Genomic DNA, 27,731 nt, shown 5'->3' on the forward strand with positions numbered 1-27,731 from the left:
ATGTCTGACTGGGACAGAGATTTCAGCGTGGCCTTTGTGTACAAATATTGACAGTTTCTCATTCGCTGTGGCTGACACCCCCTCCAGTGGGCAGGACCACGCTCCACCTCTGCTGGGATCCCTCACACTGCTGGGATGCACGTGGTCCCTCATGAGGACAGCACTGGGGGCTTCATGCAGCCAACAAAATCCCAAAGAAAGGGGACACAGGACACTCAATGAAGCAGAGCCAGTGTCTGCAGAAGCAGCCCTGCTTCTCCTCCCAGCCTATGGAGATCAGCTTCATGGCTCATGAAGACACCGATTTACAGGAGCAAAGCCAAAATGGTGAGAGACCAGTCTGAGATGGCTTGAAACTGGTTAGGAGTGTGAGTCTGGTTTCTGGTTCACACCAGAGTTTTCAGCAACACACTCCAGCCGAGAGGAGGTGAGAGAACAGAGAAACCAAATAAAAGCCCAGATGCAGAATCATTCCTCATCCTGAGAACCATTCAATTGGGATGGAAATGGCAAAGCCAAGTGGACAAGTTGGACAATAGGGATCTGGCACAACTGGGACCCAAGGCAGGCAGTGAAGATGCTGTGTGGGCAGAGGGGCTGCCTGGACACATCTGGAGACAGCAGCTCCTGTGCTGTGCCTTCTTCAGGAACACGGCTGCTGGGAGCACCTCGGGACAAGCAAAGCCAAGCCTCCACATCTGCCAGCTGGTGGCCTAGGATGCAGAGGGACAAAAGAGGAACACTATGGGGAAAAGATGACCCAACCATCCCTGGCAGTGGTGCCAAAGGCAGGCACCAAGCACCACTGCTGGCTCTGGTGGGATGTCCCATGAGGAGGGAAAGAAAAGCCACAGCAGAGCTTCATGGCAGAGCCCACGCCAGGACCAGCCCCATGCTGGAGCAGTGTTCCAGCTGCCTGGAGAGACACTGCATGAGTAATAAGCACTTCTGGAAAACAAAGCACTTCTGACATCCAAGGGGACAATGAGTGCAGCTGAGCTTTCTCTCCCTGGATGCTTTTTCCTTCCTACTTCAAACTGCAAAGGAAAACCTACAGCAGACCCTGCTTGAGAACTCCAGAGGTGTTCTTGAAGCATTCATTGGGAGGGCTTCTCTATTTCAAATCCAAAAATGGGAATTTGCAGGTCCTGGAGTTCCTTTCATCTGCTTCTCCAGCTCATTTCCTCAAAGCACCACACACGTTTCTATTTCCTGTGGGACAAGGTGGTGTTTTCCTGTGGCTGGGGGTTGAGCTGACCTCCCCCAGTCCCTCAGTAAAATGCTCCAAAGTCTGCCTAAAGTCAGCCTGCCTGGGCTGTCCACAGCTTGATTCAGTCAAGTCTTTAATTTAGGTGTAAATACCTAATAATTCTTTGTTCCAAACCCTGGCACAGGGTGCCCAGAGAAGCTGTGGCTGCCCCTGGATCCCTGCAAGTGTCCAAGGCCAGGCTGGACAGGGCGTGGAGCAGCCCGGGATGGTGGAAGGTGTCCCTGGCCATGGCAGGGGGTGGAACAAGATGAGATTTAAGGTCCCTTCAAACCCAAACCATTCTGGACTTCTGTGATTCCTCAGTAATTATTATCAGCTCCTCCTACATTCAGGATGTGTTGAAGCCACCAGTGGCAGCACTGATGGCAGAGCTCTGCACTGTCTGCCCAGGCTCCCTGTGCAGTCCATGGAGAGATAAGAATTCATTTCCCCATAAATTAGATGGGATGCTGATCCTGATGCCCTTTCACATGGTGTCCTAAGCCTGAAGAGACAAATAACCACCCTCACCCTCATCCCTTCCCACTGTACAGTCACCACACTACCCTAAATCTTGTGTCTGCCAGTGCCAGAAACCTGTAGGAAAGCTAAAATCCTCAGATCACCCTCCATGCACACGGCTTTGTCAGGATGCAGGAAAGACAGCGCGTTTCCTCCTTTAACACCCTTAGTCACACTTTTCCCTGAGCAAATTAACACAATCTCCATGTCTCCCTGCAGTCTGCCAAGCACAGCCCAGTCCTGCCTGACTATCCCTCCCAGAGAAAGAGCCGGAGGAGCTCTGGGAGATCCGGCTGATTGCTCACAGGACCTGGCGTTGCCCCATCCCTGGAAGTGTTCCAAGATTAGGGCTTGGAGATACCTGGGACAGTGGAAGGTGCCCCTGCCCATGGCAGAGGGGTACAGCTAGATGACCCTTAAGGTCCCTTCCAACCCAAACCCATCTGTGATTCTCCAGTACTGTGGCCCAGCTGTCAGTCTAAGAAAATACCACAATGGTATTTGAATAAAAACACGGATTAATCTGTGGCTGCTCCAAGAAACTGAACCAGAGCCCTGCTCGTGCTGTGCTGAGGGACAAAGCTCTTGAGATGATGTGAGGCAGCAAGGTGGAGAATGGAGAATGAGGAATGGGAGATTTTTCCTCACAAGCAGAAACTGAAGGCACTCAACACTCCTGGAACTGCTACGCTGCTGCATGTGATCGGCAGTGCCTGCGTGGGAGGGTGGCAGGGAGTGAAGAGGAGGGCACTGCACACTTACAATACACACCATTATACGTTTTTCTTTGGAATTACAGATCTTCTTGAAGTCAGTGCTTGAATAAACACATAGTTACCTTCTCTCCAAGGACTGGGACAAGGCACAGAACATCATACCTAAGCCAGCTGCAGGAGCTCAGCCTTAAATGCATGTTCCCAATTGATAAGAAATAATGTGTTAGCATGCTGGGAGACTCACAGAGCCAGCAGTAAAATCATGGAATCATAGGAGGATGTGGGTTCCATCTAGTTCCAACCTCAGTACAAAAAGAAGAGTAAAGAAACAAAGTATTACAATATACAGGAAAATTATTAGGGAAACTAAAGAGGAGGAAAATGCAGGGCTGGACATGGAAAATCTACTTTTGGGAGCCAAACAAAGGCTAGCAATAGGTCTGGTTTTAAGGACCACTGGGAATACTTGAAAGCAGAGTCTATAGGACTGCTCAAATGATGCAGAAAAGGAAAACATAGTCCATATTTATTCTGTGTTTGGAAAAAAAATGTGAGTAAACTAATTCCTAGGAGAGATGAAGCTCTCCTAAATCATTAGCATCCAAGTATATTGAATGTGGCCAAATAGCACCAAGCAGCCAGCACAGCCAACACGTACCCAAAAGTTGGGGAGAGGTTTTTGGGCTCTGCTGCTTGTTTTGAGCAAAGTCCAGGCTGCCATATCCAGATGGAAATGGCTCCTTCCCCCCAACATTCCCACCTGGCAGTAAGGGTGACCTAGTTAACAACCAAACGGTCAGCCTGAGATAGGACCCAGCAGGCAGGCCTCATCTGGAATTAAATTAAGAAATAATTAAAGGATGTAAGTTCTAATTAAAGTCAGTCGGTGTGTCTTGGTGGAAGAGATCTTGTCAAATGAGCCTGATGTCACTCTGTAATGAACACTCACTTGCAGGAAAAGGCCCTGTGCACACCCCGGCTGTGCAGGCAGGGCTCTCAGTGCTCCCTGATGTTCTGATTTCAGAAGATGGGGCTGTGCAGCCCAAATCAAGCACTTTAAATAGATTTAGAGCTGGCTGACAGGTCTCACACAGGAGGTGTCAATGGGGAATCGTTAGCGAGGCTCCATGGGGAACGCGCCAGTCGATATTTCCATCGATGATTACGACGAAAATACAAAATCCTCACTCAAAAAATTAGTGGATGACAGGAAGATTGATGTAATGGTAAATATTGATGAGGAGAGAGGGAAATGTGGGCTGCCTGGTAAAGCTGAGCCCATTCAAACACTGTACATGATAATGCAGCCCAGCATGGGATAACGTAGCTCCAGAGAGGGATTTCAGGCCATTTTTTTTGAACAGGGACTGGATCCCAGACAAGAGGGAGCCTCCAGAAAGGGTCAGGGGTCACCACGGGTGAGCAGCCCAGCACAAGGCTCTAATGTGATGCTGTGATGAAAAAAGCTGATGCAGTTCTTGGGGGAGAGCAGGAGAGCTGCACATACTGCACTGCTGGGACTGCTTCTGCCACTCCTGCAATTAAGGTGTCCACGTTTAAAGAGGACACTAAAACAGCAGAGCCTGGAGGGATGAGTCACAAAATTGATCTAATGGCTGGAGAAAATATCATGCTGCAAAAGACTTGAGCTATATTGAGTTTATTGATAAAAATCTGCCACCCACCAAAAACCAGAGTGGTGCCAACTGCTTTTATCAGCGAGACGTGCCAGGAGGAAGAGACTGGGAAGTCAAGCCCAGCAAATTCTAGAGAGTTTTGGGTCAGGATTACATACATCTCAGGAATGCTCAGAGAATTAGAAAACTCTCAGAAGGCAACCAAAACCTCTCCAGGAGCTTGTGGGCAATTCATATCCCTGCAGCATATGGGAGGCCAAAGGAGTGATCTAATACACCTAAATCCCACCCAAATGAATCCCAGCACACAACTGGAACTCCAGGGCTGACTCCTGCCATGCACAGGATGAAGGCTCAGGAGGGGTGTTTAGTGAATTTAAACTGTCAGAGAGCAGGTTTGAAGAAATGCTAGGAAGAAACTGTTCCCTGTGAGGGTGGGGAGGCTTCTGGCACAGGGTGCCCAGAGAAGCTGTGGCTGCCCCTGGATCCCTGGAAATGTACAAGGCCAGGTTGGAGAATGCTTGAAGCAAACTGGGATAGTGGAAGATGTCCCTGCCCAAGGCAGGGGGTGGGACTGGATGAGTTTTCACGTTCCTTCCAACCCAAACCATTCTCAGATCCCAGCCTTGAAGCAATGAGGAGCTGGGGTGGCACTGAGCTCCTCAAAGCAGAATTTCTGAGCTACAAGTCCAGCTACCTCTGAGGAGACCCCATCAGGTCATGTGCCAGAAGCAAAGCATGAGAGAAAGGATTCCTGAGAAAGCCCAGCAGGGATTGCTGGCTGAGCACCTCAGGAAACACCTCTCCCCATTTCTTCCTTTTGTACCTGGCTGTCTTTGGGACCGATGGCTGCTGTGGGTGGGAGCGGTACCTCCCATGGCTAAAGCATCTCTGTGTTGACTCATTGCAGCAAACATTTTGCTCTCTTGCTTAGGGGAGAATGAAGGCTTGGTTATTTGTTAAAAAATGCCCATCTTCCTACCCTCAATTCCCTTTCCATGATTAATGCCAGGCACTGCAGTCGTGGCAGGGCTGCAGCTGCTGCTTCAGTGGCTCCTGTGCCAGCCTGAGTGCTGAGCCTGCAGCATCGCCCTCCCAGCACCAGAAGGGAAGGCAGCCCTGGGTTCAGAGTATCAGGGCAGGCAGATACCACCCCAATGTCCCCACCAGTGGCCTGGGGAGTCCCAGCACCCAGGCACGGAGAGGCTGTTCCCACTCTGCTTCCTCCTTCTGGAAAAAGCAGCAAGGAGAGGCACCCCATAGTGAGCAGGGAGTCTTGTGCTGCCCAGGGGCACTGCAGGGGGACAGGGGCTGAGCCCCAATCCCTGCTGGTATTTTATGGGGACAGAATCTCCCCAGTGCTATGGGAAGTGCACAGTGCAGGGGAACACACACCTTCAGCTGGGACAACAGGAAGCAGGACAGAAAGACTTCAAATCCTTGCGCAGCAGCGCTGGAGACAGGGAATCAGGCTCAGGCAGGTTTTTAATTGGAATGGAATTGAAATTACAGGGAGGCAAAATCCAACCCTGCTTTGGTGTAAAGAAAGGGGCTGGGGGATCAGGGAAAAATGTCCTGCAAGTTTCTGTCAACTGGCACTGTAAGAGCCTACACTGCAACCTCACTCAACACATTAAAAACTGCAGAGAAACAACGAAACCCAAAACCTTATTTTACACCAGGTACAGGAGGGCCATTCCCAGGGAAGAGCAGGCATGGGGCCTAGGGTTGGTCCAGTTGTCCTATGGCCTGTGCACCCATTGCAAGGCAAAATGAGTTCAGTCAGCCCCAACAACTCCTCCTGCTGATCCAGAATAGCTTGGGTTGGAAGAGACCTTAGAGCCTATCTCGTTCCAATGCTCTGCCATGGGCAGGGACACCTCCCGCTATCCCAGGTTGCTCGGAGCCCTGCCCAGCCTGGCCTTGGACACTTCCAGGGATCCAGGAGCAGCCACAGCTGCTCTGGGCACCCTGTGCCAGGGTCTGCCCACTCTCACAGGGAAGAATTTCTCCCCAATACCAAATTGTAATCTCTTATCTTTTACTTTAAAACCATTCCACTTTGTCCTATCACTATCTGTCCATGTAAAAAAGTTACTCTCCCTCTCTTTATTAAGCTCCTTTATGTACTGGAAGGCTGAAATGAGGTGCCACTGAAGCCTTCTCTTCTCTAGGCTGAACACCCCCAGATCTCCAGCCAGTCTCCAGAGCAGAGGGCCCAGCCCTGGAAGCATCTTTGTGGGTCCTCTGGACCCATTCTGTGTGCACAGCATCCCACCATGATCCTCCAGGCTCAGTGGGCACAGGAGCCCAGGATGGGCACTCACCCAAGGAGCAATAAAAAAGAAAATTACTAAGAGCAGTGTTCATCCAGACTTCCCCAGAACCATGGCCTTCAGCAGGACCCCCCAGGCACATAATGCAGTGCTGCCCTCCCAGGCTGCTGCAGGGAGGCGAAAAGAGCAGGATAGCCAGGCCTCTCACAGGGGGCCCTGCTCCCATCCCCACCTCCAAATGGGTACCAGCTTCCAGCTTCCCGAGCAAACAGCACTGTTAGCCTGGGCAGGGAGCCCAGAGGCCACAGTGCAAACCAGCAGGGTGATGGCTGCTCCACGCCTGAGCTCCTGTCAGATCCCTGCCAGCACCGCTCCTCCCCGGGGCCCTGTCCCACTCCCTCAAAAGCCCAGGGGAACAGCCTGGACCTGGCTGTTGTGAACTGGCAGGAGATCAGCTGAACTCTTGCACCAACTGCAAAGGTCCAGAGCATGCCTCTACCATGCCATGAGATGGCCCCCAGTTCATTCCCACTTCTGCTAATCTCCAGCTCCCTGCTGCTTCCCACTGCTCATTCCTGCTTCTCCTAATTCCCTGCTCCCAGGCTGCCTAGGGTCAGATCTGCTTTCCATTCCCAGACTGGCATTTGTTGAATTTCTCCAGTGTGCCTTTCCAGGATTCCCTTCCTCTCTCTGCACTCCAAAGTAATAGAGCCCCTCCACCTGCCTGGAGGTCAGACTGAATCCACTGGCCAAACTCCAGGGGAAATATGGTATAAATATGCTGTACAGTTTCAATGGCTCAGTCCCACTGCTAGGATACCGCAACCAGCACCAGAATCTTCTTTAATTATGTTGTCTGTAAAGGAGATCACTCCTTGACTCTCCAGGTATCTGCCTTGGCCAGGATTTGGGGTTGGAAGTGAGGAGACTGTTTGTGATCCTTTCTGGAGGGCTACACTCCCCTTCAACTTCCAGTCTGCACCTGCCTGAAGAGCACCCACCCCACAGACCCCAGCACTTCTCTTCCACCCTCCAGGGCTCTGCCATCCAGAGATGTTGGTGATGGTGCTTCATCCTTTCGAACAACCAAAGCTGTGAGCATTCTCCAGACTTGTGTAGATGGTTTTGGGACAGTTTCTTGCATCACTGTGTATCCCAATGAGTATCTTTTACGGAGAGGTGGTCTTGGCATTGCTTCTACTCCACAGCTCCCTGGTGTCACTGGCACCATCTCTTCCTCCCCACTTCTCATGTGTGTCCTACTCCCTCTGCTCAGCACTTGGAACCTGAGCTCCCAGCTCAGCCACCACAGAAGTCATCACACACAGCCTATATCTGTGCAATTATCATCATTACTACAGCACTAATGTCTGAGGGAAGGAGGTACTGAAATGAAAACCTGGCTTAGGAACACATCGCACTTATTACGATAGACCCTAACGCTTCCAAAATGTAAATACTGATTTCTAGAGCCTTAAAACCACCAACGTTTTACGAGATAATGATTCAGCAAGGAAACACTTTCATCTAAGTGCTGGCATGGCAAGATTGGAGTCTGGGAGATTAAATGTTCTGCTGTAAGGGCCAGGTGACAAAGAATTTGCTGCAGAGACAGCTCCGTGTAATGACTTTGAGGCAAAACAAACAGGAGCTGCTGCTTTCTGGGAGGTGGTTCCAAAGGTTCCTCCCGTGTTTGCACATCTGAGGCTGGAGGACAGAGGGCGGGGGCAGCCTTTAATCGGAGATGGAGACAGAGCCACGAGGTGCCTGCCTGGAAGGGCTGTGTGTTCCTGCTGCTGCAGGACGGGCTCTGAGACAGCCGGTCTCTCTCGTCCATACATCCACGCTGTCCCAAGGGCTGGGAGGAGCGGGTCCATGGAGAGCATTTTGTGTCTCTACAGCTGCGGCTCTCCTGACACCTCCGAGTGCCTAGCAGACATTCCCTGCTCCCCAGGGACGGCTCCCTGACAGCTGAGCATCGCCCTCGGCACCGGAGGGAACAGGGGGGATGAGGACAGCTACCACTGCAGGGCAGTGACACTCTGTTTAGCCCAGGTATTTCAGCCTGCATTTGCTAAGGAGTTTCTGAGTGTCATTACTACCAGCATTTCTTTCTGCTTTAAAGAAAATGAGTTCCTGACATTGAAGAGCAAATATGCGCCAGGGGTAATTAGCAAACACACTGGACAACCTCAGTTCCTGTCAAGACACTTCCACCCAGCCCTGTCAGGAGAGTTATTACCTCTTGCCTCAGGAAAGCCTATTCCTGTCTCTGAGCATGGTGTCCTTGCCCCTGGGTCCTCAGCCAGTGGCTCCTGGCTGCCTTGACAGAGAAGTCAGGGTCCTGTGTTAGAAATTTGGAAGTACCTCTGGAAGCCTGGTTATTCTGACAGCATTACAGATATATCAGCACCTTCCAGAAGTGGGGTGACAAAGGAGTAAGGACCTTGGGGGCTGGACTGATACCATCTCTTGTTTCTTCCCTGATCCCTACAAACTCTGGTCAGATCCGAGACAGAGCAGAGCTGCAGCCAGGTCAGGATAAACCATCCTGACATCTGAACACACTGTTTTGGAAACACAGGAAGGCACCTGTACCTGTTCATGCGGGACGGCTGGAGCAGTCAGTGCAGGTGAGGATACCTGTGCAGATATAACAGCTGGACTTGTGGCCATTCCCAACAGGCCAGGTTCCTCTCTCAGGTATTTCAGCTACAGGAGCTCTTTATGTGCCTGTGCTGGTCCTTCCTTGGCTGGTCTCTACCCCTTTCAGTTCTCAGCTTATGTAACTTTTCTTAAGATTAATGCTTCAGTGTTCTCACCTCAGACTGCGTACTTCCATTTAAATGGGAAGAGAGAACATTACCTCCAAGACTAAAAACCAGGACACCCAGCTCCTGACATGGCCAGCTCTTGCAGGAATATCCATAAGCACCATCACTGAAGCCCTTGCAAGGAGGATGGTGTCTCCCAGGGCAGGCAGCAGCAGCATTTCAGTTCCAGTTGCTCCATTCTGGGCCTCTCTGACATCCTACAGCTGAGACCCACACACCTCCCTGCGTGCTTTCCACTGCATCTGGGGGCAACCCAGTGAGAGATCTGTACCTCATGGATGGACTGGGAGGAGGGGAAGGGCCATCAGAGGCTGATGGGTAGGCACATCCCCATGCCCTTGATCAGCACTGGGATATTACAGGAGCTTAGGAAACACCCGCCTGATGGCTGAGACAGACTGACGGGAACTGTGGGGTGAGGACAGCATTTCCATTTCTGAAGGGAAGAGGCAACAAAGGAAGGGAAGGAGTCACTCTGAGAGACTCAAGGAAATTCAGCAGATGGAATATATGATGTCCATTGAGGAGGAGGGCACCTGATTAGAGAAAGCTGAACATCTTTCTGGCAGGGACAGAGCAGGAGTCACTCCCAGGACAAGCAGTGACAAAACTCCCTGCTGAGATTTCTGGCATGCATGTCTCTTTTTTCTGCTTTCAGGACCAACACCTGCTGTGGGAGAGCCCCAAAGCCTGACACAAGAGCAGGGTGGCTCCGACCCTGCTCCCACAGCTCAGGGCTTTGATGGCAGCTAAGCAATGCCTCAGAAGCCAGAAAAGGAAAAGCAGAAGCACAGTCAAGTTTGCTCTGGCACATGAGAGCTGCAGAACCAGCTACACACTGCCAGACTTCTCTCAGCTCACCAGCCTCATTGCACAGATGTGTCCAGGAACCACTACAGCTGGGCTCAGCTCTGGGAACCAGCTGCTTCCCATGCTCTGGCTGCTTGCCACCGCCTTGCCCAGGGCTCGGGGAACTGTGAATCTGGGCTGTGGAGCTGCTGCAGAAGAGCTGAGCTGTCTCAAGTCCTTGGCAGGGCCACCTGACCTCTGGCATTTTCCAGCAACCTTTCTCTGCTGAGGAAGACTAGCTCCAGCCCTGTCAGAAAGTGAAGGGCTCCACAGAGAGCACCTGGTCCAGCCTTGCAGACGGGTTCCAACAGACACAGCGTGGCATCCAGCTGGTGGATCAAAGAGCCAGATGGGATGGGGGCAGTGCTACCAGGCCACATCACAGCCACAAACTTACTCATCACCACCCCAGAACAGCCCCTGAGGAGTGTAAATGGGCTGGGCATTAACCAAAGTCACAGTGTTATGACCAGCCAAGTCACAGCTGCTGGGGGCCAAACCATGGAGGTCCCATGGCCTTGTGGCACAGAGAAACAAACACCCATAAAACATCCTGTATCTACAAGAGCTCCTGCACCAGCACCCCCCACTCTGACCCAGCAGCTCCACATCTTCAGCAAGATGGGAAGCTCATGTTCTCCCATTCAAGGTAGAGGAACATTTCTCAGAGGAGATGAGTTATAAATGCAGCACCACTAATTGTTGCTACCAACCACCAAAACCACAGGAAACGACAGGAAATCTGAACAGTAAGAACTCTTTACACATTTCCTCCAAATCTCCTACTTCAAGCCTCCCCAAAGCTTCAGCTGGGACAGAGACATGGGAGATGTTTCAATCTGTTCTAAACCTCCTTGTCAAAACAGGCTCCTAACAAACACAGCACTACACTCAGGAGCACCAAAATCTTGGACAGCTGTTGGGAGAGGTCACAAAACCACGGCCATGAGCTCTTTGCCAAAGGTGTGTTCATGTTGTTGTGGCATCCACACTGACTCCTTAACCTCCTGTGATATTCCTCTGATCTCCAAGAAAGCCATGCGGGATTAAACAGATATTCTGTATTTCCAGAAGTCTTTATCTGCCTGAGGTCTTGAAAGGCTGATGAGCCACACTGTCTTGGGGTGAACAGGCAGAGGAGCTCCCTCAAATCAGACTTTCAGTACGGGTCTAGAAACCAGCATCACGTTTTAAAAACTCTTGGTGGCATAGAGAGAATCGGCAGATAACTGAAGAACATACATACACCCCACACTTGCTCTCCCACCACAGACAGCGAGCAGGCACATCCGTACAGCATTCCCTGGCACAGCCTGTCACCCCTGGACATGCTCCCTCTGAGGCCAAGCCTAACTCAGACCAAGGATGCTGCCACGCTGCTTGCACTTCTGGGATGTAGCGCTGCAGGAATGCTCAGGGAAGTAGCAAAGAGTGAGCAAGAGCAGAAGGACAGTGAGCTTTGGAGGAGAAATATCCTCAACCCAATTCCTTCTGAATTTTCTAAAGCCATGCTTTCCTGACAATCTTGCCCATCAGAGCACTGTCACACAACTTTGAATCCAATTATATTTTTTGGTTGGTTTTGGGGTTTTTTGTTTGTTTGTTTGTTTTTTCAGAAAAAAGATGATGACCTGAAGACCTTCACTTTCCCAAGCAAAGCAGGAGCAACTCAAGGTCCCACAGGCAACATGCTCAGCAGCACAACACATAATTCAGTGCCAGGCCAGAACCCAACCTCTCAGCAGGGCATTTAACAGAGTTTGCCATTATCCAAATGACGATGGGAACAAACCTGTCCTTTCAGCAAGCACAACCCTCTTACCTGGAAAGTGCCATGCTGTGGGAAGGTTCTGTTACCTGATCCACACACCAAGTAACAACTGCTTGTGTTGGTGGAGTGGTTTGCAGTAACTTTCTCATGTCCATAGCTCTAACAAAACCCCTTGCCCTCCTCTTCCCCTGCAGCTCACAGTGCTGCACTGAGCAAACTGGGTGGAAGACAACGGGCACCAGCGTCACTGCGCAGCTGTGGGACACACGCTCCAAAACCAGCCCGGTGTGACACACAACGAAACCCTTCCATTCTCAAAGGCAGCTCAGCTGTGCAAACCAGGAGCAGAGGAAGCCAGAGGTGGAAAAGGTCACCCATGCACCCCCCTCTCCCGGCTCTGCTCCCCAGGCTCAGTCAAGCTGTCATGGTTCCTTCTGACCTGATGGAAGGATTTGCATATGCCCCGAAGCCTGCATGACTGACAGCTCTTCCACTGTTATCCTCACTTGTGTAATTGCAGCAGCTATTCTTGTACACCGAAATGTCTAATCTTAGCAAGCCATGGAGCTGCTGGGTAATATGGACCAGCCGGGAATTTCCATGCAATTACTCACCCCTGTTACTGGCACTTACTTTGGCTGGTAAAAGTCCTTTTTGTCTGCCGACCCCAGGCTCTGCAAGATACAAAAGATAGATGTATTTATTTTTTTAACCCTTTGCCAAGCAAGCATCACTGATGAGGATGTGTGGGGAAGCACTGAAAGGCATATGTCTGTTATTTTCCTGCCCAATGGGTCTTAGTGCGCTGGCTGGACAGGACAGCTTGGACCTCCAGCCATAGGCAGAGCCTACAGCAGCCAAAGATGTAAAAATACAGAGTTAAACTGGAGGTGAGAGATCTGAACTCAGTGTACACAGGTGTGTCTGTGTCTCCTGCAGAAGTGTGGCACCTTATGTCAGGAGGGGACTCAAGTCCTTTCATGTCTGCCCAGCTGGAAAGAGGACAAAATGCAGGGTTTGGTCGAGGGACTGAGCCACCACCACTGCACAGACCCTCTGGCAGGTCAGGGGCTGAGCCACAGGCCCACAGTTTCTGCCAGGAGCAGGACAACAAAGTTCTTCTGCCAAGAAAGCCATATGAGGCCCCAAGCACACATAAAACTGGGAAGCAGAGACAGCCACGATGCTCGCTCTGGTTCCTGTCCCTTCAACTACACCCCCAGCATGATGGAGTAGAAGTCTGAGAGCACCACAGATGGGTGTGCCATGGTCCCCTGTGAGACCCCAGTGAGGCCAAGCCTCCCCATGGGGCCCCTGGGGGGGATGGGCACTGGGGTGCACGGCCAGGTGTGTGCATGGCACACACAGAGCGCATGTGTGCAGCTCCTCACACTCTGAGGATGGGGTCATGTACCCCACACACATCCCAGTCTCTCCCCCAACACACCTTGCAGACCCCCAGACCAGCTCCGAGGCCCCAATTCATGGCACAAGCTCCCTGCGTACAGAATGGTGCCTGCACCAAGGGATGTGCAGGGCAGGCTGTGCCCAGCACAGTGGGATGCTCATGGCAGGCGGCACCGGCACAGACAGACACAGACCCACCAGACCTGGGTGTCACCAAAGCTGTTGCCCCGCCACAGCCCACTCCTCCTCCCCCTCCCCCCCCTCCTCCTCCTCCTACTCCTTCTTCTCCTCCTCCTCCTCCTCCTCCTCCTCGTCCTCCTTTCTCCTTCTCCTTCTCCTTCTCCTTCTCCTTCTCCTTCTCCTTCTCCTTCTCCTTCTCCTTCTCCTTCTCCTTCTCCTTCTCCTTCTCCTTCTCCTTCTCCTTCTCCTTCTCCTTCTCCTTCTCCTTCTCCTTCTCCTTCTCCTTCTCCTTCTCCTTCTCCTTGCCCTGGTGCTGGGATGGTGCTTGTCTGTGTACCTTGTGTGTCCAAGGGCCGTGCCCGGTGGGGCAGTGGGCAGGGGTGTCCCCACGCTCCGTGTCCCGGTGTGCCGGTGCGTGCAGGCTCGCGGGAGCGGCTGTTGTAGTTTTGCTCTGTGGTTGCCAGGCAATGGCGAGCTCCAACTCGAAACAGCGGGAGCAGTGGGGCCGAATGCTAATCAGGCCCGCAAGAGCGATCCCAAAGCTTCCCCTTGCCAGCCAAACCCCAAGAGAGCTCCCACCAAAGCCAGCAGGGAGAGGAGACCCCAGCTTTCAAGAAGGCAGAGATCCACTGTCACCAAAACATAACCAAAAGGGAGCTCTGGCCAAGCCAGCAAGATGGGGATGTGGCTGTGTGGCGACTGACCCTCTCCATGGCACAGAGATGGTGGCTGGTCACCAGCACATTGGGGATGCTGCAGCCACCCCACAGCACAGGGGACATCAGTCTGCATTTGTGACATCCTCATGCTCAGCCCAGGGCACACAGAGGTCTGGGGGTAGAGCTAGGAGCACATGAGGAGCAGCTTCCCTTTAGGGTGAGAAGCTCATTGGGAATGCCTGGAGCTGTTAGGGGAGGTTTAGGTTGGATCTCAGGAACAGGTTCTTCCCCCAGAGGGTGCTGAGGCCCTGCCCAGGCTCCCCAGGGAATGGTCAGTGCCCCAAGGCTGCCAGAGCTCCAGGAGCATTTGGACAATGCTCTCAGGGATGCACAGGGTGGGATTGTTGGGGTGTCTGTGCAGGGCAGCAGTTGGACTGGATGATCCCTGTGGGTCCTTTCCAACCCAGGTGATTTTGTGGTTCTAAGATGTCACCTGCCCTGGTGCCCATTGTCAACACGCAGGAGCCCTGAGCAGCCCCACTGGGTGGAGATGGGGACAGCCCCTGGCTGTCCCTGCTGCTCCTCTGACCCCACAGCAGCAAGAAGCCGCAGCAAAGCCCCACAAATCAATGGCCAGACACCAAACGGGGCTGATCCAACACTGGTACAACCTCCCCAGATAAGTGGTGGAGTCTCCATCCTTGGAGACACCGAGGACCCCCTGGACATGGTTCTGGGTGTCCAGGATAATCCAGGGTAGGTGATCCTGCACTGAGCAGGGGATTGGGCTGAGAGATCTCCAGGATCTCTCCCAAACTCTCCCAAAACACTCCATGCACTCCCAAGGCAGCAGAAAAATGAGCACAGCAGTAACTGCTCAGGGTGAGTGATGGGACCTGAGCTGTCCTGCAAACCCACAGCACATCCAGGAACAACTCCACTCCTTCCAGCACAGCATTCCCGTATGATATTTCCTTACTTCCTTAAACTTGCATCCAAAACCCAAAGTGGTACTTCCCAAACTGTGGATCAGTTTCAACAAAGCTCATCAGCCACGACAAGTTCAGTTCTGTCTGTTCTCTGTGCTAGTGGGGATCACGGAGAACTGCTGATATTTAACGAGAAATCACCCTCAAACCGAGTTCTCAATGCTATTGAAACAACATCTGGAAAACCTCACATAGCCAGACCCTCCACCCAGCCACAGCTGAGGGAAAAGCTCCCATCAACACCGTAGCCAGTGGAAAACTAAGATTTTAGGTATCGGGGATAAAACAATGAGGAACTAACTTTACAGAGAGATAAAAAGAAACCCCAACAATAAACTGGGCAGTGATTACAGCGATGATGAGCCACAATTTCTAATTTTAAATCTCATGAAGAAAATAGCAAATAAGGAGAAAAAGCAGAATTTCAGCAACATGTCCAAGGAATTTGGCCTGGAGCAAGACCAGGAGCTTTGAATCAGCTCCTGACTGTACCACCACCCCAAAGCCTGAGCCATTTCTTCCCACTTTGTGCCTCAGTTTCCCCATATTGCCCGTCCACAGCCCTTTGCCTCCTTACTGTCTTTCCAGAAGAGAATAGGACGATGCCCAGCAGGCAGATGGAGTTGCACAGGTCAATCCGACCATGCTGCATTTCTCTCCCCTAAGCAAGCACAAAACCAAGATGGCCATGGTTCCAGAGGGCTCTGGGAGGGCGTCCAGGAAAGCACAATAATCACCAGGGAATGGAGCAGAGTTTGCTGGAGGCCTTTCCAAGGGCAAGGACATCACAACCTCCTGGTAGGAACCGGAGCACTGAGAGAGCTCGGAGCCCAGCCTGGGAAGATCCTCCCCATGGGGGGCATCAGTGATGGCTTGAAGAGGTTAATGAGGGGTAGGGCAGGGAATCGGCAGGGAGGCTGTGGGCAGGACACTACCTGCTGCAGTGTCACATACAAAGGGACACCCGTGCCACCTCGGTCCCACTGGGTATCGCAGCCTCAGACACATCCACAGGAGAGGAAGATAAGGGAAAAGTGGCCAAAGGAAGGGTGGGATGTAAGGAAGCAAGGTCAGGCAAAGGGAACACACACACTGGATCTTAGGAAAAATGTCCTGACACTGGGCTTGAACAGTTTCAACACCTCCAAGTGGGAGGGATAGAGTAGGTTTTACAGCACTCACTGAACAAACCAGTGTACAGGGGACAGGTCCTTACTGGCAGCTGGGACTGGCTTTTCTTTTCCTGCCTGTGCCTGAAGCCTGGGAACTGAAAGAGGCAGAGGTGCAAAAGGTGACCTGGTGTTTTCCTGTGCCTTCTGGGAGGAAAGATCAATTCCTCCTGGACTGAGAGGGGATCTGCAGGCTTCTATCAATGCAAACAAAAAATAAAAGCTCAAACGCCAGCCTGTGTGAATGCTTTGCTCCTGGATGGTCTCCAGGCTTCTGGAGGAGTGACTGCTTGTGGCTCCTGTGCATCAAGGCAGAGCTGGGGATGGCAGAGAGGTGCAACTACAGTGTGGCCCAGCTCCCAAATCAATCTGGGAGCCTCACAGGCTCCCAGTTACCTCCTGCTGCAGCTCAGGGTGCTGGGAGCCCCCAGCCACCCTGAGACAGAGGGAGAGGAGCATCACCCAATTCTGAGTCCCCGTGAGCCCCCGCCGCAATGTGAGTCACCCTCCGGCAGGACCCACTGCTGCTCTTCGCTTGCTCACTTCTCTGATGACTCAGGGCTGAGGAAGCACAGTTTAAGTCCCTTAATGAAATAATTTTTATCAGCTTGTCTTTCTAAAACAAACACCTCAAGCGAGGCTTGCACCCATCTCCACCCTTTCCTCCTGAGACACCGAGGCAAGGGCCTGTGGGCATGGGCAGCACAGAGGCACCTGCAGGGGCAGGAGCAGCCCCTGATGCCCTGGCACACAGCATTGGGCAGGGCAGCCACCCAAACTCCCCAGGATATGTGCTCCATCCCTACAGTGCACCAGCAGGGCCAGGAGAAGAAGGTGGGACACAAGGGCGTGTCCTAGATGATGAATGCCCCATCCCTGGAAGTCTCCAAGGCAAGGCTGGACAGGGCTTGGAGAAACCAGGGAGAGTGGTAGGTGCCCATGGCAAGGGGTGCGACAGGATCAGTTTGAAAGTCCTTTCCAGCCCAAACCACTCCTTGATTCTATGAATCTAGGCCAACAGGAGTGCTTGAATTTGTTAGTTTAATTTCACTTTTCAGGCACTAACTAAAAAATTTTGTGAGTTACACAAGGTAAGATAGCAACCCAGATTCCCTAGGCCAGCTCATCTCCAGACCAGCCTTGCTGGTCCCTAGTCAGAATTAGCACAACATGCTGCAGACAGAAATGACGAGTGATTTAAAGGAGTGTGCTGAATTCCAAAATTCAGCCATGCTGGGGAGATAACAGACCTGGGGTTGGAAACAAGGATGTCCACAGAGGGGCTAAGACAGAGGTATTGTTTTATTTATTTCCTCCTGCCAGCAGACATTAATCCTGTTGTACTTTTTCCTCTTGTAAATGTTGCCAAGCATAATCTTGGCTCATCTTTTTTTCTAGGCAGTGTCCCTGGGAGAACAAAGTTATTAGCAAGGCTGAAGAAGCCTCATGCAATTATTTAGCAAATACACCAAAATAATCCACAAAGACCGGTGGCTGCTCACAGGTGGCAGCTTTCTAAGTCATTCCAATAAAATCTGGCTCAGTAAATCCCAGCGTAATCAATGCCCACACAAACAAACCAGAGGAAAAACTGAGGCATGAGTGATTTTTCCAAGCTAGAAGAGGATTCTGCAAACCAAACTCACGAGCCATTGCTGGCTGCAGGCTGTGCTGCCACACTGCCATTGTCACCTGCTGGGACCTACGTGTCCCTGAGCTGCACTTGGAGCTGGGCTGGACAGATTCCAGAGGGATTTGGGCACGAACAAGAGGTGCTTGGTCCCTAGGGCAGGGTAGGGTTTGGGGACCATGGCTTCACAGCCTGTCCCCTCCATCCCAGCTGTCACCCTGGATCCTAGTTGTTCTGCTCCCAGGCACAGCCATTCCTCAGGCTCCTTGTATCTGCAACATGCTGCAGTTATGAGTAATCAGGAGGTGATGCCTGACTGTCAGAAGGGGAATAAAATTCAGAGTCTGGGATGTGAGTGGTTGTTTGGGAGGAGGAGGAAGGAGATGGCAGCCCCCACTCCAGCTCACATCATCCCCCCAAGCAAGGGCTGGAGCAGAGGCAGGCTGGGTTCTCCATGCACCCCATCTCCCTCCAGCCCTCTGGCAAGGGCTGGCTGAGGAGCCAAAGGGCTCTGGGAATGCTGCCTCCCCTCTGTGGACTCCAGCAACCATCCCGCCTGCCATCACCTGCCCCCAACACTGCCAGGGCCCTGAGAAAATATAGCCCCAAGCAGCCCCAAAACATCAATTGAGGTCAGAGGAACCCCTCAAATCCTAAAACTTGAATTCCAGGCTGGATGAACCAGCCTGGTTCATCAGCCTGGATTGCTGAGCTGAAAATCACAGAGGTAACTCCTGCCTTCGGTGTGGGTCCCAGCCTGGAGGAAGCTCCAGGCCACCAAGCTGGGGGCAGCCCATGTTCCCAAAGTCCATTCTGGATGGAGAGCAGATCCTGCCCGTGTGCTGAAGTATGGATAACAAGGCATGGAGAACTGGGATGTCTAATAAAGGGTGGGTGACACAGCAAAACAAACCTGGTGGCAGCAGAAGGGTCAGGTGGGGCAGGCAGTGCTGCCCAGATGAGAATGGCTGGCTCAGGGAAAGGAGGGAACAGGACACAACCCACTGGGAATCAGAGAAGGGTCTTTGCAGTAGGGTGATATTTTGGCAAGGCCAAAGCACCCATGGGACCACAGGGAGGGGTGTGAGCCATCAGCCCCAGCCTCTTACCATCGTGATCCTGCCTCTTCCTGCCTCCACTGCAAGGCATCTGAGGAGGGGATGGTGATCCCCAGACATAACTCAGCCAGGGGAGGGTGCCAATGGCTCCAGCAAGTTCATTCTTCCACAGCTACCTCATCCCAGCCAGCTCAGAGCGAGAGCCTGACCCAGCTCTCACACTTGCCTGCAAACAGCCCTGACCCTGTGCACGCACAGGGGACAGTGATGCACATCCAAGCTGGGCTTTGAGTCCAATAGAAGGTGAAAAACAAGCTGGAAACTAGAGAAAAGGGTGTTTGGATCACTGAGACGGGAAGGAGAAGGGAAACATGGCTTTGCACACATGGTACACTGAAGTAATCCAGAGAACAGAACCAAGGCCCTGCAGCCGCCCCCCAGCAGAGCAGCAAATCCACTCTCAGGAGCTGGGGAGCTCCTGGTGTCCTCCAGACACCTGCCCAAGACACCACAGAGCCACCAGGGATGAAGGCTGTGTTTCAATGTCTCTCTGATGCCACAGCCTTGCTCAGACACCAACCGGACCCCAGCCCCTCACAATGCCAGGATGTCCTTCTGTGGGCAGGTGGGCACCACCCTTCTGCAGCTCAGCTCAGCAGAGGCTCAGTGGTTGCTCACCCACCCTCATAGCTGGGACCCAGAAGGGGAAGCCTTCCTGTTTTTCTAGGGTCTGAAACACAAACATAAACCTGGTTCTTTGAAAAATGGGGTGACCACTAGAGGGTGGCTGGGCCCTGCCCAGGTTCCCCAGGTAATGGTCATTGCCCCGAGGCTGTCAGAGCTCCAGGAGCCTTTGGAACTGCTCTCAGGGATGCACAGGGTGGGACTGTTGGGGTGTCTGTGCAGGGACAGTGGTTGGACTTGGGTCCAGCTCTTGGGTCCAACTTAAGTCCAATCCCTGTGGGTCCATTTTAGGGTATTCCATGATTCTGTGATCTCACCCAGCCTCTCCCTGAGCCCCAGAGCAGTGATGGGATGGGCTCTCTGGGACAGCAGGCCCATCACTGGTCCCTCATGCCAAAGCATGTCTCTGCAGCTCAGCCTGGCCCTGCCAGAAGGCTGTACACTCTTCAGGGCCAGGCCAAACCAGAACAGCATCAAATTTCCCACCATTAATTCTGCTTCCTCTTCCTTTGCTCCAGCTCAGAGCTCACCCCTACAGGTGCACTGCACAGTGGAGCAGGGATCTGTGTTGGAGCAGGAGGAAGGAGTCAGGCCCTGGTAACACAAGCCATGCCAGCATGGCTCCAGGGACACTCCAGCCCCCACCATCTCCCTCCCAATTATACCCACACAACAGGGCTGGCTGCAGCACAGACCCTCCCAGTGACTTGAGGTTCCTCATCAGACATGAAAGGAGGACCAGCTCCATCCCAGCCTGCCTTCCTGTGGGAGAAAAAGTGAGTCTGCCCATGAGTACCTGCCAGCACCCCCAATTTGCAGTCCCTCCTTGCCTTTCCACCCCTTGCAGCATCTTCCCAGTCCTGCTTTCCCCAGCTGAGCCTCTTCCCAACCATGCTCCCTGTGCCAAGGGGAGCTCACCCACAAACCCCTCGCAGCTCACACCACGCTAAGGCTGACCCAAGCTTCAAAGCATTTCTTTACTGAGAGCTCATCCAGGAAACTTTGTTTTCTCCACTCCTATTGTACTGCAGCATGCCTGTAGGAATTCATTCATGCACAGACAGCCACGCAGGCACGCACAGCTCTGTGCTGGAGTCTCCCTGGAAGGAGCTCCCGGAGCCCTGCCGGGGCCGGCACAGCCAGACCCTGCACTTGCTGCTCCTCCGGATGGAAGAACTTGTCAAATTGCTGGCAAAACCACGGGAGCTTGTAAACCTGCCAGCTCCACAGCACCCAGAGTGACATGCACGCATGGGCCTGAGCACCTTGGCTCCATGCTGTCATCCATCCAAGCCTCTGGAGCGGCAGGGAGGGTGCAGGGAGTGCCGGGGGAGCCGCAGGCCCAGGGCTGCAGTCACCCATGGCCAGTGCTGCCGGTGGGCTGTGCACCCTCCCTTCTCCACCTTATTCTTCCTTCTTTTTCATGATTACAGTCTGCAAACTATTACAGCAGCTTGGAGCACATTGGGAAGGAGCTGTGCCTGGGCTTAAGTGTTTGCAGGATCAGCGCTGAGCTATGGAGCTGAACTGACTGCTATTTATAGGGGGAAGCCCTGAGCACAGCACGCGCTGGAGGGGAGCGTGGCCGGGCCTGTGTTCCTGCTAAAACCTGGTGGGGTTTTTTTATTTTGCCTCATTTTGAGGATACCAGCTGCCTGATCTCATAATTGCATTCATGTGCTACCTGGTATTTACAAATGGTTATTTTTTAATCTTCGGGCACACCAGGTCATAGAATCACAGAGTGGTTTGGTTGAGAAGAGACCTTAAAGCTCATCCCATTCCACGCCCTGCCATGGGCAGGGGCACCTTCCACTAGACCAGATTGCATCCAGCCTGGTCTTGGACACTTCCATGATCCTACATGTTTATAATGGTTTATAGGTAAAGTTCTATCTTTCATCACTGGTTAAAAAAATTAAAAAGGCAGGAAAAGAAGCTGGATCCAAGTAGCAAGCTCCCAGTTCCCAGGGCCTGCAGCTGATTAATTACACCCTGTCCTGCAGCATGCACTTCACACACAGCCCTGCGTGCCCGCAGCCTGGCTGGCTGTCAGCAGCCTGACAGCAGCTCTGCCCGCCAGCCCAGCTAATTATAGTGTGGGGAGCAAACGAAGGTGCCCTCCCTGCTCTCCTCTTCCCTCCCTTCCCCTCTCCTCCCTTTCCCTCCCCTCCCATCCCCTCCCTGTAGTTGCTCCACTGTTGCTGCAGCCTCTGACCAAGAGGAGCCAGGGCTGCAGCTCGGGCTGGGGAAGACCTTTCCCTGAGGCACACAGGGGGACCAGTGGGCAGCACAAGGATGAGAGTGTCCAGGAGACTGTGTCAGGGGGTGTCCAAGGGCCCTGACCACCCCCAGGGGTACCTGGGCAGGGAGCAGGCCTGCCACCACACCCCCACCCTCCCCCTACCCCACTGCAGAAGCCAGGCTGCCGGTCCCATCCCATCCCATCCCATCCCATCCCATCCCATCCCATCCCATCCCATCCCATCCCATCCCATCCCATCCCATCCCATCCCATCCCATCCCATCCCATCCCATCCCATCCCATCCCATCCCATCCCATCCCTGCTGTCCTTCCAGCCACCCCACCTCTCCTTGGACAGAGCTCTGCATCTCCCTTGTCTCTCCCTCTGCCTTCATACACCCCCAGCACTGGGTCTGCCTGGAAAACCAAGTTCATGGGAATGTCCCTCTCCTCCGGCAGCCTCAGCCCCGCGATAGAGACAAGGCACCAGATGTGCGTGGACCACAGTGGGGTGTCCCACCTCCACTGCCTGGGGTTTGCTGCCCCACAGGGGAGCCTGGGCACCACAGACCCCTGAGCAGGCAGCAAAGCCTTCATCTCAGTGAGTGGGACGAGGACCAACAAAGCACAGCACCCTCAGGAAGTGCCCCTGTCATCAAACCACTCCTGGGGGAGGATCTAAACAGAGCAGGGGTCACAGGGACCCAGCTGTTCCTCCACCCACAAGTTATTAACAATCACAGCACACAAGAGGCCTGCAGGGACATGAGCACAACCCGGCCCTCGCACGAGGCACAGAATCCTACAGGGCTAGAACGGGTTGGAAGTGACCTTAAATCTCATCTCATTTCATTCCCTGCAGGGCCACCTTCCACTACCCCAGGTTGCTCCAAGCCCTGTCTGACCTGGCCTAGAACACTTCCAGGGATCCAGAGGCAGTCATGGCTTCTCTGGACAACAACATCCACCCCAGTTCAAAACACCACTGGAGAGCAGTTCTCTCATGCTTTTGGCCCTGAAAGTGGCTCCCCAAGGTCACACAGCATCTGATTCAATCAGTGTAAGTGTGAATCCCCACTCCCAGGAATGAGGCTGCCACCACAAAATGATCTTTACTGTTCCTTGTCCTGGAGGAAGGGCAGGGCTGTTTGCAGAATGACATGCCACAAAACAAGGATGCTCCTCACAACTGGCCTCTTCATCATCCTCCTTTTCCTCCTCAACACCCAGCACCGAGCCCAGTGCATGGGAAATCTGTTCCTCCTGCACTGCTCATCCCTGGGGAGCTGATGGGGCTGGGCAAGCTGGGTGCTACACAAGGCTACAACATGCTCCTTGGGTGCTGCCTCAGCTTTATCTCAAGCTAACAGGAGCTAAAATATGGTTTGGTCAGGACAGGAAGAGATGTAACTCGGAGAGAGCACCTGAGCTCCACCAATACAGAGCAAACCCACTGCTTAGACATAGCAGGAACGACTTCACTACCTGGGTAACACTGAAAGGTCTGTTCTGAGCACCTCTTTGCCACCATCACTGGCCCAAGGTAACTCCTCTAGGCCTAAAAATTCACTTTTACTCTCAAGTTAGAAGTGTGTGTGTGTTTGTGTGTTTGTTTGTTTGCTTGTTTGTTTCAATATGGCTTGTAATATATCAATCAACCCATTTTGGAGCAGCAAGCTCTCTGAAATTCATACGAAGCTGTGGCTGCCTCATCCCTGGAAGTGCCAGGCTGGATGGGCCTTGGAGCAACCTCAGATAATGGAAGGTGTCCCTGCCCATGGCAGGGGGTGGAATGATGTGGGATTTAAGGTGCCTTTGAGAAGAGTCCCTTCCATTCCAAACCACTCCGTGATTCTAGGATAATACGCCACAGGTTTTTGGGAGCATCACCAATGTGAGCAGAGAAAAACTTACAAGAACTTTATCTATTTTGGTTACAGGTGAGGCTTTAAGAAGAAAGAGCCCCTGGAGCTTTGCACATTTCTCTTGGAACAGCCTTTCCTGAGGGATAGAGGCACTGGTTCAATCCTGGCCACCCATTTCTCACCCAGACAGGAGGGAAGAAGAAGCCAGGGGACGAGGATATCCCTCCACCCCACAGAGCACACAGCTTCCCACATGGTCACCCCATCTAGCAGTAAGATTGAGGTCAGCAGTAAAGTGGGGACAATGATGACCTTGTTGTGTCCTCAAGTCCACCTTCCCAAGTGGGAAGGGACAGGGACAGCCAGGCCCTCACTGCTCCCGCAACTGCATCCCTGGGCAAATATTTACACAGGCTCCAGCCAGCCAACCACCACCAAATATTTAGGAATCAAACTCCATAAAGGAAGCACACAACACACTACAGATTAAATTGAGTACATTAGAAAAAGCCCAGAGAGGAAAAATAGATTTTTGGAACATGTTCTCAATCTCATTAATTGGGAAGACAGCCTTGGAGGGGGAAAAAAATGATTATATCCTCCCCAAACCATTATCCGCTCTTCAGAGTGTATCATATGAAAACAGTTATGTAAAAGAATAAATTATATTTGGAATGGCAAGAACCCCAGAATAAAGCTAGGAACTCTGATGTTCCCATATAAAGATAGGAGACAGTTATCTGTTCCAAATTTTCCAGTTTTCTGCTGCGCCAATTCAAATTCACTACATACCAGCATGGCCATATAAAGGGGACTCCACCCATGTGAGCTTGGAAAGAGCAGTAATCCCCCAAACTATCAATTTAATGTATGGGGATAGAAAATGAGGGAAGAATGTACTCCCAGAAGGAGTGCTCTGTTAACGACATGGCACAGGGCTCCAGAACATGCACACAAGAATATCATTTACAGGGACTTCTGCACTGTGAGACCTGAGCTGAAATTGAGATTTCTGCATGCAGACCATCGATGCTGCAAATTAAATGTCCGTTTCTAGATCCAATATGAAATTTATTTTTGTTTTATTTTCTACTATTTGCTCAGTGTCACGTTTCTTGGCCGGCACTAGGAAATTATCTCTTTCTTTGGGGTTTTTAAACACATTTTCAGCCCATCTTGCCTGGGGTCTCCTGAGCAGCGGAGGAGTGAGGATGCCTCAGGCTGGGCTAGCACCAGGCAGGGTCCTCTCAGCCTGACCCCTGTGGAGGTGCTCCAGCCCCAGCCTGGGATGTGAGTGCTGACCATGGCACCCAACCACACCGATGGGCAGCCTCAAGCTCCCCCTTACCCTGCACTGGATCTGAGGTGGATAAAAATCCTCCTTTTTCCTGGATTTCTGCAGATGCAACACAGCACTGGGAATGCTGCAAGCATGAGCACATGGCACTGGTGTGGGCTGGGGCGCAGCAGCAAGGGGCAGGTGACACAAACATGGGAGGCAGGATGTGACCCTGAATCTGACACACTCCCCAGCCCCCAGGAATGTCAGGTTTGAAACTGCACAACAAGCTCATTTCTTGCCTGTACTATACAAATTATACACAAAGTGCAGGTGGTATCTCCCCAAGTTTTCTTTCTTGTTTGGAATTCCTGCGCAGAAGACACAGTGAGTGCCCCAGCAGCTCCATAGTCCTCCCACCAGATCTGTGGAGCCACTGCTCACAGCAGGAGGTGAGAAGATAGGAAGGATGGCTAGGAGATGGAAATCTGGGCTCTGGGCCAGGAGATGGAAATTAGGGCTACAGCCGATCTTTCATCAGTTTTTAAACCAGTCAAGGGCTGGGCACAAGTCCCCTTGTCACCGATCCAAAGCTTCCAGGTCCCCCTCCCTGGGAGTGTTCAAGATCAGGTTGGATGGGGCTTGGAGAAACCTGGTATGATGGAAAGTGTCCCTGCCCATGGCAGGGGATTGGTACAACATGAGCTTTAAGTTTCCTTCCAACCCAAACCATTCCATGATTCTACGAAGATGCAGCCTGAAGAAGAAATTATTTTCTCCAGCTCTACCAATCTAATAAAAATCATTACCAAAAAACACCTAAAAAATAAGAACCTTCTAGAAAGCACCTCTTCTCATGCCCTGAGACCCTGATGAGGACCAGCAGCACCACATCCCAGCTGCCCCCCACCATCGGCACTGGGCGGCGCCGGAGCTGGCAGCGCCCTGGAAAGGAGCTGGCAGCCAACAGCAAGCCCTGTCCAAGCCATCAGGATGGATATGCAGATAAACCAGGTCAGAGAAGTGTTTCCATCCTGGCCAGACAGTGACTAAGAGACGGCATTAATTTGTTACTCAGCCCAAGTTTAACTTTTCAGACCAAGAAGAGCCAAATGGTTGTTCCAAGTGAAAAAAACCTGCGGGACGCATTCCTTTGCCCTGTCCCAGGAATACCCAGTGATTCATGATTTCAAGATGGAGCTGACAGCTCTTTCATATATCACTAAGAATAACAAACCAACCTTTCTGTTTTCCTTTTCATTCCCCAAATGCTATTTACTGGTCGCAAGAAGCCACACGTCATGTTCACACAGCGCTCCAGGGAGGTGGGGCTGGACGAGCTCCACATGTTCTTAGTGCAGCACATCAAACCACCACAGACAACAAGAAGTTGTTTTATTGGCAGTCCTGCTGTCAGCACAGAGAATGAAGTGTGTGTGAGGGAGCATCCACCTTCCACCCCTTTGCGGACTCAACGTGAAGGCTCCTGGCAGGAACCTCCTCCCTTTACCAGGGATGTGAGACTAAGAACACAACTGACAAACTCTTTGGAGCTTGAAAGTCCTTCCAAATTTACTCAGAATTTGATAACCTGCTACAGCACCTGTGCCTGTTGCACTGCCTGGTTGGGACAGTCCCCACATCACGGCAGGTACAGGGCAGCACCTCCGTGCCAGGGTGCAGGGAGGGACCTGCATGCCCAGGTGAAGGGACAGCAGCCCAATGCCTCACTTCAGGGCCCAGTGACCCCAACACTACACACAGGGTTGGATATCACCAGAACCTATCATACAACAGCCTTTTATTAATTTTTGCCTTTTAGGCAAATGGTGTTTTCAATGACTAGGCTCAGAGACTCATCCAGCATCATGCCAAGACGGTGGCAGCTGTGCCCAGGGAGAGGCATCCCCAGCCCCACGGGTGCCCTCTTGTCCCTGGGCGGAGGCTGCAGGGTGTGGGGCACCACAGGGTCTCTGGGATGTCCCACACCACTACAAAGTATTTGTTCCTGCAGGCAGAGATTTGACACTGTCAGCCTGGCCAAGTGCAGCACAGCAGAGTTCTAAACAAACACTGCCACAGCACTCGAGTCCAACTCTGTCTGCAGATGGAGCAGAAGGGATGCCCATGACTTGATACAGCCTCAGTAAATCCTGCCAGAGAGCTCAGACCAAGTCATACTCACATCTTGTTTTATAAAACCATGTGCTGTCTCACAGTAGGTCAGGTCAGAGCTGTGCAGGGCTTTCAGCTCCACCATCCCCCTCCTGAAAAATTCCCAACCAGCTCTGCCAAGTGGCCATGATTCAGAGGTCCAAATCCACCTCCCTGCAGCCACCCAGCATGAGAGTTGGTACCACACACTGCTGCCTGGCCCCTTTGGAACCCCAACAGTCCCTTCTCCTCCACCACTCAGGACCTGGGAACCAGATTTAGTCCATAACCACACAAGCCTAAGGAACACCTGTGGGGCAGTGGCGTGATGGGAGAGCCCAGAGAGCCCCAGCACCACGCAAGACCTCAGTGGCAGCATGCTGTCACTTGAGGGACAGCATGGTGACAGTCCTCATGCCCCCTGAACATGGAAACCAGGGAGACAGGACCCACCTGGTCTCCAGTAAAACTCCAGGCAGCTCCAGCTGAGCAGGGCTGCTGTAGGAGGGCAGCCTAGCCCAGCACCCCCGGGCAAGGCACACGCGTGGAGAGAGGGCT

The 27,731-nt window shown here is 52.5% G+C and overlaps 1 protein-coding gene across 8 annotated transcripts in view; it reads right to left on the minus strand.

Annotated features, from left to right (window-relative positions):
• The window catches only part of LOC134559682 (ankyrin repeat and fibronectin type-III domain-containing protein 1-like), a 247,861-nt gene that overhangs the window by 62,761 nt on the left and 157,369 nt on the right, over positions 1–27,731 (minus strand). For 5 of the 8 annotated variants that reach the window (XM_063414712.1, XM_063414710.1, XM_063414711.1 and 2 more), the window contains one exon: positions 12,488–12,528. In XM_063414712.1, coding sequence (XP_063270782.1) covers positions 12,488–12,528 — 41 coding nt within the window. Of the gene's footprint in view, positions 1–12,487; positions 12,529–13,538; positions 13,712–13,778; positions 13,890–27,731 lie in introns of those variants that run through there. The other 3 variants (XM_063414714.1, XM_063414716.1, XM_063414715.1) reach the window with 3 other exon arrangements.

Source organism: Prinia subflava, chromosome 17, assembly GCF_021018805.1.
Source record: "Prinia subflava isolate CZ2003 ecotype Zambia chromosome 17, Cam_Psub_1.2, whole genome shotgun sequence".
Lineage (NCBI taxonomy): Eukaryota > Metazoa > Chordata > Aves > Passeriformes > Cisticolidae > Prinia > Prinia subflava.